At 38.1% G+C, this 12,643-nt stretch overlaps 1 protein-coding gene across 4 annotated transcripts in view; it reads right to left on the reverse strand.

The window, feature by feature from the left end:
• PLSCR1 (phospholipid scramblase 1) overlaps positions 1-12,394 on the reverse strand; it is a 29,778-nt gene extending 17,384 nt beyond the window's left edge. Inside the window, exons 1-3 of one of the 4 annotated variants that reach the window (XM_001135229.8) lie at positions 11,910-12,394; positions 3,983-4,008; positions 901-981 (exon numbers count right to left, since the gene is read on the reverse strand). In XM_001135229.8, coding sequence (XP_001135229.2) covers positions 901-981; positions 3,983-3,995 — 94 coding nt within the window. In that variant the 5' untranslated portion in view covers positions 3,996-4,008; positions 11,910-12,394. The remainder of the gene's footprint in view (positions 1-900; positions 982-3,982; positions 4,009-11,909) is intronic. The other 3 variants (XM_063807265.1, XM_009446645.5, XM_054681155.2) reach the window with 3 other exon arrangements.
• Between the last annotated feature and the right edge of the window lie 249 nt (positions 12,395-12,643).

Genomic DNA, 12,643 nt, shown 5'->3' on the forward strand with positions numbered 1-12,643 from the left:
AGGGAGGTTTCTTGCTAGGCAATTAAACATGACATTCAGCTCCTAAGCACATTTGTTTACTCAGAGAAGAAAACACAGTGGGTACATCCTTCTATCCAAACCACATTCCCTTTGATCCTAAATCCTCAGGATGCTCTTTCAAGACGTGGGTAGCCTGTCTGCTTGTAAATCTGGACATGCCATGGACTTTGCTATTTTTAAAGTTCTAGTAGTTTTGATAACTGCATTTGCCTAAATGAAAATCTCTGAATTCTTTCAGGCATTGGTTGAAAAGAAAAAATGTACTCAATTATGTATGTAGTCAAATGACTCAATTACTTTTCTTAGAAATACAGGGTGGAATCAGCATATATATAAAAATAAAGCTTTCATATACATTATAAAATTAAAATGAGAATTATTCCCAGGTAACTGAATTTCTATTACTTTCAGTTTTAAGCAGTCTTACTATTTTGATGTGACTCTCACTGAACACATGCCAAGCTACTACATGACTCAGTTTATCAGAAATAAATTTCCTAAATGTGATTAAATGATCATGATTTTCAGAACAGATGGAGGATCAATAAAATATTTTACTTAACATTTGTATTTTAGGATGTACAGTCTTGTATTTCATTTGCTAAATGTAAACCTAATGTTGTTTTTACTAGCTTTCTTTATACCTTTACTGTCCTCTATAAATAAAAATTACTTCTGTGGAAAATGATAGCCAAATAAAAATAATCAAGAACAACTAGGCTGCCAAAATTTCATTAATATAATTTTTAAAAAAGAACTACTAAAATAAAAACAAATGCAAAATTCTCTCTCTCTCTTACTCTCTCTCTCTCTCACTCTCACTCTCTCTCTCTGTCTCTCAATTAATTTTACTTTTTCTTCTTTCAGCAACTACTTTACCTTGGAATGCTGTCGGTGGATACTGAGGAGGATACCCAACTGGCAAGTTTGTTTCCGGGTGAGAAGCATTCATCTGTGGGTCTGCAGTTCAAGGAGAGGTAAATAGATGTCTGATTAAATAAAATATATATTAGAAAGAAACAATGTATTGTACTTAGATAATTGTAACTTGTGTGGTCTTATGCTGTATTGAAATAGGGAAAGCAAAATTTTCACTTAACATAAGCTGTGCCTGTTATCAGAGCTAATTTGCAACTAGCAAATTTGTTTCAAACAAATTCTCCTTTAGATAAAATGAGACAGTTAAGTTACTGGGGCTGAATTACCAGTTTTTGAAACATCCCTGATGAATGTTCAGTTCCATGTTTTGTTGATAATAAAACAAAGATAGCTTTAAAATTACATACAGACTACGAAGAAAGAGATAAATGAAATTAATGGGATGTGAAGATGGTAGAATTATGGATGATTTTAAAGATATCTATCATCATTGCTGTAAGAATTATTATTTTAAATATTTAAAATAATGAACATACTTCAGTATTTATATATGTTATGCTTACTCTGGAACTACACCAATGAAGTTGAACCACATGAAATTCCCCAAATATGACTGTTTTTGACCCACAAAAGCCATGTTTAATTACAATACACTAGCATATTAAACTTTGTTATTTGCTAGTAAGGCTTGAGTAACCTTAATATATGCACAAATGGTTCAACCTCCTAAATATTAATATTCATGTCTATCTAGTCATTCGGTTACCTACCGCAGCCAGTCTCTAAATATTTACTGAGCATGTCCTGTGTCACCCTTGAATTAGGCTCTGTGGCTACAATGGCTCTTCTTTCATACAGCTTAAGGTGTAGTAGACACTACACCTATCTCCTTATCTGTTTCCTTATGAATTACTAACTGTAAATTCAAAGTCTTTTATTTTAGAATCATGGAGACATGGCATCAATATAGAAGAACATATAGGTCAAACTTTCACTGTAACACATTTTTCTGTATGTGTCTCTATTATGAACTTTCAAAGACCACTCAACTTGTGAATCGTGTGGTTTTATCAGGAAGATTGGATTGTTTCCCCCGCCCCCTGCCCCGGCCTTTCTCCTTCATAAATAGCTTCATCATGACTTCAGCGGAATCCAGTCCATGGTGATTGTGTAAAATCAGGCAAAAAAACCGCTCTCCTACTCGTTCAAGACTAGCCTGGCCAACAAAATGAAACCCCATCTCTACTAAAAATACAAAAATTAGCCAGGCATGGTGGCACGCGCCTGTAGTCCCAGCAACTCAGGAGGCTGAGGCAGGAGAATCACTTAAACCCGGGAGGCGGAGGTTGCAGTGAGCCGAGATCGTGCCACTGCACTCCAGCCTGGGCGACAGAGCAAGACTCCATCTCAAATAAATAAATAAATAAATAAATAAATAAATAAATAAATAACACAAAACAACAACAAAAAACAAATGAGGACTTTTCCTTGGACAAACATTGCAACATACCCTGTGATTTCTGAATCATCACAAATCTCTGAAACTCCCCATCATTCTTTCCCATCCATTGTCTTCTATTTCTCAGCATCAAGTGACTGACCTAACTCCCTAGTTCTCTAGCTAATAAGGCCCTGCCTGCAGCCCCTACTCCCAAATTAAGTTGGAAACACAGCATCAGACTCAGAATAGATTTCAAGAAAATATTTTGCAAGTCTGAAGTAAAGATCTACCCTTGACAGGTATGTCACATTGTGATACCTCTTAATAAGCAACATTGTTTGAATACTATAACATAGAACACACACACACACACATATACAGGAACAGACAGACTCAAGAAATCACGAGCTCATAATCTCTGGGCTTTTGGTACCAAAGCAATGATTCTGATTTCAGGCATTCCAGGGGGAATTCATACAAGGAGAATGAGTGAATGGGCAGGTGTTCAAGCAGAACAAAGAGCATGTTAATTATGGTTTGATTACTGCGTTTTTGAAATGCAACTTAAAATGGCTTATAAGAAGTACAAGTCTATCACATTGTCTTAAAGGTACTTTTTTATGTCTACATGTATGTATATATACATATTTACACATTTATTCACACACATATACACATTTTATTTCTATTTATGCAAATACATTCATACATACATACAATTATATATACAAAACTGAAGAGTTAAAAGTTGCCTATGACCGTCACCAGATACATTTTTGTAAATTGAGTGGAATCAACTTAAAGCCTGTGGCAAATAAACCAGTATAATTCTATATAAATTTACATTTAAAAAGCTTTGAGTTTTGTAAGTAAAAAGAAAATCATAAAACTTCACATGGGAAAAGCAAGGAGTCTAGTCCTGGAGATTATTTCATATATCTAATAAGGGTGACACTGTAGTGACAGATAAATATTTTTTTGTTACCTCAACAAAGATGAAAGAGAGAATAAAGAAAAGCATTTCAGAAAAACAGGATTTAATTTTTGAATTTAATTTTCCCTATGTAGTGGGAATTTTGAACATAATTTTCCCTCTGTTCTTCAGAACCTTGATATCTTAATAAGACAGTCTTTTATTACTTGCTTGATAAATATCCATCTTACTTAGAATTTTCTTGAGAGAAAAAAAGCCAGAACATAATGACTGGTATTTACTTAAAATACAAACATGTGTCTGTGATGAAATATACATTGAGGTGTATCTGAGGAGTTTATTACAATGAACTCAAATCTTATTATCTGTTAATTAGTATGACTTGAATAATCTTTATACATATAAAATACACAAAGAGAATATTGTGGTTTAAATATATGTTACAGAACATATTTCCCAATAAATCTAGCATTTCTTAGCTTTCCAAAAGGCTTTCTTATTTTTAATGAAGAACCTAGTGGTAGTGCTATTTTTGTACATCTTCTCTATAGTCAAAATACTGAACTAGACATTGTATTCTGGAGCATAAACAACAGAAAGCAAATTATACACTTTCAGACACTGAATAAAACATTATGACAAATAACAAGTTACCAACAGATTAACATTATAAGGAGGAAAGTAAACATTTAAAATAAATTACTTACTTTGTTTGTCCATGATTAAAACAGTTCTGAAAAAGAAGATCTGACATTAACACACTGTCTACAAGGCCACAAGTCAAATATAACAGTTGAATCGGGATACTCTGAAACTACACAGTCACATTCATAGGATATTCCTCTTTATTCATCCAGCCCAGCCTTATCTGGTCATTTAAGCCCTTTGTGCTTGACTGCATTCCCCTTGCTGTGTTTCTGAGTAGGAATTTAGAAATTGTTGGTCAGCTCATGATGGTGAACACATTCTAAAGCCTTTTGGGAAGAGGGTCCAGTGAGGCAGAAAGCCATAAAGACACACTATGAGCTAAGACTCCAAGTAGTAACCAAGCTAATAACATCAACCTTCACAACTTGAACAATCTAAAGGAAATGCTTGGTTCAGTTCCCAGTCTTTGGACTGGAAATGCTTGGCCCAGTCTCTGGGCCCCAGGAATGTTCCAGCAGGAAAGCAAAAAATGTTAATTATCAGGTCACACTACTGCAATTATCTTGGGAAATGTAGGTCTTGTGGACCTGTTCATTGCAAATTTGAGAAGGCCTGAGACGACTCCGTGCATTCAGAGATTTTTTTTTTTTTAACCAGAAAACCCACTCTCAGGAGTTGTCACAGCCATAGCACCTTGACCACCCAAGTGAAACTTTGTACTCGGTATTTATACAGAAACATAAATTGCAGCAAACATTCTACTCAATATTTCTGCCTTCCAGTGCCTTGATCCGATCCTAGTTTTTCCCACTACTATCCTGTCACTACTTTTTCCATCTCCTGTAGATCCCGATGCCCTTCATCCCTTTTAGTGACAATGCATTAGGCAAAACTCTGCTACGCAACATTTTTATCTTGGACCCACGCACACTAACACAAACTGCCCTTCCCCTTCCCAGGCCCACTCCAGTGCTGGCTACCCTTTAAATTATCTTACTGCGCAATCCTAAGTGGTTAATAAGTCAAGTGATCCCTCTACATGCTCAACTAAAATCTAGACTTCCCAAGAAGAAACCGCCTTCCTCCTTGCTGTTTCAGAATTATTTTTTGGCCAGGGATGGTGGCTTATGCCTATAATGCCAGTATTTTGGGAAGCTGAGGCAGGAGGATCACTTGAGTCCAGAAGTTTGAGACCAGCCTGGGCAACATGGACAGACACTGTCTCTACTAAAAAAAAATTAGCCAAGCATGGTGGCATGCGCTTGTAGTCCCAACTACTCGGGAGGTTGAGGTGGGAGGATTGCTTGAGCCTGGAATATTGACGCTCTAATGAAGTATGATGTCATCACTGCATTCCAGCCTGGGTGACAGAGCAAGACTGTGTTTCAAAATAAAGGTTTTTTTTATTTGTTTGTTTTGTTTTGATTATTGCCAACTTTAAGCACAAAATTTTATAATCAACTTAAAGTCTTAAGAACATTCCAATTATAGTCAGCTCTTAATTATACATACTCAAGAAGTTCAGCAATGGTTGAATAATTCAAAATGGGTTTATGTGGTCCTGAAATAAATCAAAAGATGTGTTTGTGTTACTAACTTCCCAGATTTTCTTAGGACAATAGGAATCTCAGTTTGCATTAACTGGTCAGAAATTAATGCTGTAGACCTCATCAAGCCACAAAGGTAGAAATATTAAAATTTATACTTTTCTGCTGTTAATCTATAAGGTGAGCAATAATAAACACATGTAACCAAAGTAGACTAAAAGTTTTCAAGACTACATTTGTTTTAGATTCCATCATATGAAGAACTGTGTAAGACTAAATTCATACATAAGAGGACATGATTTTTGTCAATCTCACATTTCTACCATCAAAGACTATACTTTAAAATGCCAATTTTCTTAAAATATGCGAAGAGTACTTTAACAGATATATCAGAAAAGATTAATACATACCGAATTAGAAGTAGGTAGTATCCTTTAATTAACACACTGGACTATACATCTCTAAAGTCTTTACCTGCCCCTTGCTTCTTATAGGATACCTCTCTATAACATGCTTAGCTTAAAAAAAAAATTCTATGGCCTTTAACCAATTTTAACAGAAATTTTAAGAAACTAATGTTTCAATTATTCTCACCTTCCCTACAGGGTCAGAAAAGCACTAAATAATGTCTAAGGGCAAATCCTAAATAAAATGTAAGAGAAGAAACTTAGGCAAGTTTTTATTTTTTATTTTTTTTATTTTTTGGCAAACAGACTACTCAACTGAAAAAAATTCATAGTTTCTGGATTGCAGATCTGTACATCTGAAATAGAAAATATTTTTGTCATAATTTTAAAAATAATTTTTCTTAGCATTTAGTTGTTTTAGGCTTTCAAGTCCCATGCAAGCCAGAAATAAAGGATGTGCTGCAAAGATAGGGAATTCATAAACCCATGCTATGCATCCTGGTAAACAGTGGTCTCCAACCTTTTTGGCACCAGGGACCGGTTTTGTGGAAGACATGGACCAGTGAAGCAGGGGATGGTTTTGGGATGATTCAAGCGCATTACATTTATTGTGCACTTTATTTCTATTATTATTACATTGTAATATATAACAAAAGAATTATACAATTCATTATAAGGTAGAATCAGTGGGAGCCCTGAGCTTGTTTTCCCGCAACTAGACAGTCCCATGTGGGGGTGATGGGAGACAGTGACCGATCATCAGGCATTAGATTCTCATAAGGAGTGCGCAACCTAGATCCCTCACACATGCAGTTCACAATAGGGTTCTTGCTCCTATGAGAATCTAATGCCACTGCTGATCTGACAGGAGGTTGAGCTCAGGTGGTAATGTATGTGAGCGATGGGGAGCAGCTGTCAATACAGATGACACTTTGCTCACTCTCCAGCTGCTCAGCTCCTGCTGTACAAGCCCAATTCCTAACAGGCCACAGACTGGTACCGGTTGGTGATCCAGGAGCTGGGGAGCCTAGCTGTTAAGAATAGGTGGAGGATCTTCAGCAGGGAGTGTCATGAGTTTCAAGTCCTTGCCAAATGAATAACAACCATGAATACACATGGTATTTGCCTTTCACAAGGTCAGAGATCATTCTCTCCTTGCACAGAAATACCGGAAAGGAAAAGAAGCAGATTCTAAAACAATGACAATTTGTTCATATTTGCTCTTTTTCTTCCCACTTGGTTACATTATTTTTAATCTTAAAAGATAAGTTAGTGAGGATGAGACTTACTGGCAAAACTACTGCAGTATAAAATCTGGGTCTTTGCTTTACTATAGGTTTTAGAATTTTAGCATTTATATAATATCTCAAGCATTGAAAATGGTATGTAATAAGCTCTGGTGCAAAATGTTAAGTGTTCCTTGTACCTGTACATGTGCCAAGTAGATAAGGCACTGTGTGCCAGGTCACTAAAGTCATCCACTATGTGGATGCCTACATTCCTGTTTGCTGTTATAATGATCCTTTGGGTTTTCTCAAGCTTAATAAGTCTATTCCCAGAAATATATCACTCAGTTTGGGGAATAACTGGGTGTGCCCTGAATGAATTAATGAGTTAATTAATTTAGCATGATAATTCATAAATAATGGCTTCTACCACACTTATTTCATTTTTAATTTCAGAAATACTCAGAGAAAGGGAAAATCATCTTTATGCTGTACCAAACAATGTAATAAAGTTATGTTGTATATTGTACCATTGGAATAATAATTACTCCGGTATGAACACAGAACTTCAAATATAATCTGATTTTTTCTAACTCTGTTAACTAAGACTTTGGAGGAAACTGAGGCATCATATATTATTTGCATACAAGTACATCTCTGTTAAAATTTTTCTATCAGAAATCATAAGTTCCCATTGCTTCTCTGGACTATTTGATAACTGTAACCTCTACTACCACGAAGAGGAAGACACAGCACAGGGGATTTCCAGTTCTGGCTTCAAAATTCATATTACAGTGAAACTCTTTTGACCCATCTCTTGAGGTCCTGAAATTTTTATCTTACTGCTTTCAAAAAGTATTACTGTAAAATCTGGAACCCAAAGGGGAAGCATACTTAATTTTGAAAGTTCCTAAAACTAAAATTTGTTTACCCACACCAGATTTGGATTATTTATTTAAATTTACTTGTTAATTGCCTAAGAACAAGCTCCTTCCCTCATTCCCTCAAAACAGAGGATAAAGCATTTCACATTCTCTTCAAGCCCCAAGATAGGGATAAATGTTTTGAATTATGTTAGCAAAATTCTACTGCTCTGAAAACAAGAATTCTAGGTCCCTAACTTCCTCCAAATAACTGAGAGTAAGATACTAGACTAGAGGGAAGGTAGGAATTTCAAGTAGGCCAGGGGAACATTACAGAGGTAAGTCACAAATCAAGTAACTTCCATGTCATTTGGGTTATGTTTGTACGTAAATTTTGTACCTTTAAAAATGTTTAGTTAACATCTAAGAAGGAAAAATATTCACCTGTTGAACTCCAGTTTTGGTAAAAGTTAAGCTTAGAAAAAAATGATACATTTAAGCAAATGGGTGGGGCAAGCAGGTGGTGAGGCTTTGAGTATACAGCACATCATACTTGTAAGATACGGGATGAAACTGAGGTGACTGTGGCTGATTATAAATGCAAAGTACCTTGTAACAAGGAGTCATTCCATAAAAATCCTCTTGTGTATTTTATGCTGAACAAACAAAACAAATATGCTTAAAACCAGTTTAGCATAAAAATATGCCTTTTATAGCATTTTATATTAAACCTTGAATAAAAATGTAGATGATACATCAACTAGGACCAAGTGAGATGGTAGTGATCAAGTGTTCTACAAAACTAAAAAGTAAACCAAAGAGACAAAGGAAACAAATACTGAATCAGTTATTCTCATTTGATTGCTTTACTACTCTGAAAAGCCTTTCCTGACAATCCAGAGCTCCCTCACAAATTTGCTTCCTTTCCTCCTAATAAATGGTGAAACTAAACCCATAGAAATAAAAGTGATTTTAATAAATGTGATACAGCTTGCTAACTAGCTGAATTAAGATGATTAATAATTCATATTCTTTGCACCGATGTCTCTAATTCACTGAAAAAAGGAAGACGGACATCCTTCAGTGAAATTTGTTAAAAGACTCTTAAGGTTATCTTTCTTATGTAAGACAGAAAAGGCTTGAATTTCAATTTACTCTTGTGCCACTTAGCTTTAACTAGGCCAGGTGCTATGGTTAGAATGTGTGAGCTAAGTTCATGTGTTGGAAACTTAATTTCCAATGCAACAGTGTTGGGAGGTGGAGCCTAATAAAATATGATTAGTTTATAAGCACTCTACCTTCATGAATAGATTAATGTCATTATCTTGGGAGTGGGTTTGTTATTGCCAGAGTAGGCTTGTAAGGAAATCAAGTTCCACTCTCTCTTGCTGTCTTGCCCTTCCACTTTCCACCATGGGATGATGCAGTAAGAAGACCCTCAGAAGATGCTGGTGCCTCCATACAGTCATGCACCACAACAAGAGATCACATATATGATGGTGGTCCCATAAGATTATTTTTACTGTACCCTTTCTATGTTTAGATACATAAATACTTGACATTGTATTATACTTGCCTACAGTATTCAGTACAGTAACATGCTATACAGGTTTCTAGCCTGGGAGCAACACCTTATTCCACACAGTCTAGGTCTAGTAGCTATCTGCCACCTCACTGGTCATTCCTTTTCTTGAATGAGCCAAGTTCCCTCCAGCCCAGGACTTCTACCTGTGAGGTTCCCTCTGTCTATAATGCCCTCCACCAACCCACTCACCCACACATCTATAGACTAGTTGATTTGAGACTTCCCTCAGCTCTCAATCTGACTCTCCTCAACACCCCCAACCCCACCACCCCAGCCTAAATAGTAGGCTGGCTATAGTATCCAGGACTGTGTAAGTAAATTCAATGACGTTCTCACAACCACAAAATTGCCTCATGATGCATTTCTCAGAATGTATTCCTGTATTTAAGCAACACATGATTATGTTGGACTTCCTAGCCTCCAGAACTGTAAGAAATAAATTTCTGTCCTTTATAAATTACCAAGTCTCGGGTATTCTTTTACAGCAGCAGACAACATATGGAGACACCATTTTTTTCTAATCACTTCTTAAAAGAACATATGGAAAATTGAAGAGTGCAACTATTAAGCTCTGATTAAAAAGTGTTTTGGTTTTTTAATTTAGCACTATTCAGGGCAGTGCAATACAGTGTGTATATACACAGATACACATATATACATATAGAAATTCTTCCTATATAAATATTCACTAAATATAAAGCTTGTGTGGTTTTTAAGGAATTAATTGAAGGCATAGAGCATGCAAGGCACTATACCAGGCACTAGAGCACAATACCTAGACACTAGGGGAGACAGACAATTAAGAATTAAATATATCATTAAAAATACTCAGTGCTATAAATAAAATTAATGTTGCTATAAGAAAGGGTTATGGGGCACTAACTTAGATGGTGGTAGGGGGTTTAAGAAAAGTCAGACTAGGAGATGAAGGAAGTCTCAAATCAACTAGTCTATGGAGGTATGGTGGGTGGGGTGTTGGAGGGCATCATAGATAGAGGGAACTTCATAGGTAGAATTCCTGAGCTGGAGGAACTTCCCTCATTCAAGTAAAGGAAGACGAGTGAGGTTACAGAGCAAAAGAGGGAGACATTCTTAGAGATGAAGATGGAGAAGTACATAAGGGTCTGCTCACACACATTTGATGTCTCTCCACCTGTATGTACTCTAAGCTCCTTTACAGATCTAAAGGCAGTTTGATCTATAAACCAGCTATTTTACATGCCACTTTTCTATCCAATTGCATAAATACACTCTTTCCCTTTATATGTCTTTTTCATTTCCCCGCATTTTCTCGTTGTTCAAAGCCCTACTATTGTTGTAAACAGGGTGGCATTAAGAGAAAGGTTTGCTCTTAGAAAAAGTTCAAGAAGGGAGCCCCCAAACTGCCTGACACGTTTAAGTGTCACTTGTAGTAACCATGTATCTCAATGTCATAAGCCAGAAAAAACAACGACTGACTGTTTCTGGAACTGGGAAGTGGCCATGCCAAGACTTCCAGGAATAACAGTGCATGAATGAAACCACCTGGGAACCAGAGAATCAGCTTGGAGAAGCAGGAACTTTGTCAAATATTTAAAACAATAAGAGCTAACTTTCACTGAGTACTTTCTGTAGTGCCAGGCACTGCTCTAAGAACTTTACATTAATACTCTGTAGCTCATTTAATAGTTACACAATTTCAGAGATGAGGCAATGGAAAGAACATATATAAGAAGAAAGTGGCTGACAGTCCACAGACGTGAAGCAGTAGAGGCCGAATTTAAAGTCGGGGAGCCTGACTGGAGCTAATGGTCTTAGGAACCGTGCTAGATACCGCCACTATCTTTCCTAAGCTGGTATTGTAGAGGGCCTAGCATAGACGTGGGCTCCTGGCGGACTTCATTGAATACTTACTGATAAATGACAGCTTGCAGGCTGTATTAACCGTCCCTTCTAATAGCCCCACTACGCTGGCACATGCTCCTGAGCCCAGACTCTACCCAGGATTCAGGGTCGCTCTCTACCTGTAAAGCAGTGTAGCTAAGGGGAAGCTGAGCCCCGCAAGGCGTTTTCAGGCAGGGCACCCCTTATCATTCGAATGGTTCTGGGGTGAGCCCGGGTGCCGCTGGGCCGCCTGGGGCCCCTTGCCGTGTACCTGCTCCACTTCCAGGGTCCCTTTCAGAGGCCTCTTGCATTTCTGGCCCCAACCTTCACCCCACATCCTCCACCCCCAGAGCAGCAAACACAACCTGCGGGCCCTCGCGCCGGTTCCCCTCAAGTTGTCCTCCACACCTGACCCCGGCCCTGGCCCCAGCGCAGGCTCCGCGCAGTTCCCGCGCCCAAGTCCCCAGGAGGCGGCAAAGAAAGCCGCCCGCGCACCTCTGGCTGCCGCTGTTTGCGCTCCCGAGCGAGACAAGGTCCAGAGAGCCGGGGCCAGGCGATGGCTTCCTCTTCTGCGCCTCTAGACTGCCGGGCACAGCTGCTGCGCAACCTTCTCAGAAGTCAGCCGGAAGAGGGTCTGGGAGTAACCTTTGCGCCAACACCCGCGGCTCCTGGTTTCGCTTCCTGGATCTTACGTACACAACGCGGTTTCCTTTTCCCGGTTCCCGCGCTGGCGCCCGGGGACCCACGGGACTACTGGAGGGTGAAGGAGCTGGAGGAGGGACTGCGCCCACCACCTGGTGTGAGGCCCCTCCCCTACCCCCGACTTGCTTTCTTGCTCATTGGAGAGACTCCAGAGACGTTTGTCCGGTGGTTAAGGAGAGGAACTGGGACTCCGACACTAACTGGAACTGGAAAGTCATCAGCTGGGGAGTGGCCTCCCCCGGGAACTTTCTTTACTCTGGCTTTGACCTCCATCCCTCGGAAGCCCGTGGCTTTTCAAGGCGAGGGAGTAGAGGCAGCTTAAGACTACAAATGAGGAGGGGCCAAAATTGTTTTTCTTTATGGTGCCTTTTCTTTCTTGCTGTCTTGCTCTTTCTTTCCTTCTATTAAATTATGTGATATTATTTTTTAATTTTTAAGCAGTTATTTGAATGTTTTCGAGTTCACTTTATTTTTTTATAAATATTGTTCCTTTTTAAACTAAAATAGTTTTTATTCTGTGTATTTAA

This window comes from Pan troglodytes, chromosome 2 (genome assembly GCF_028858775.2).
Source record: "Pan troglodytes isolate AG18354 chromosome 2, NHGRI_mPanTro3-v2.0_pri, whole genome shotgun sequence".
NCBI classification, from domain to species: Eukaryota; Metazoa; Chordata; class Mammalia; order Primates; family Hominidae; genus Pan; species Pan troglodytes.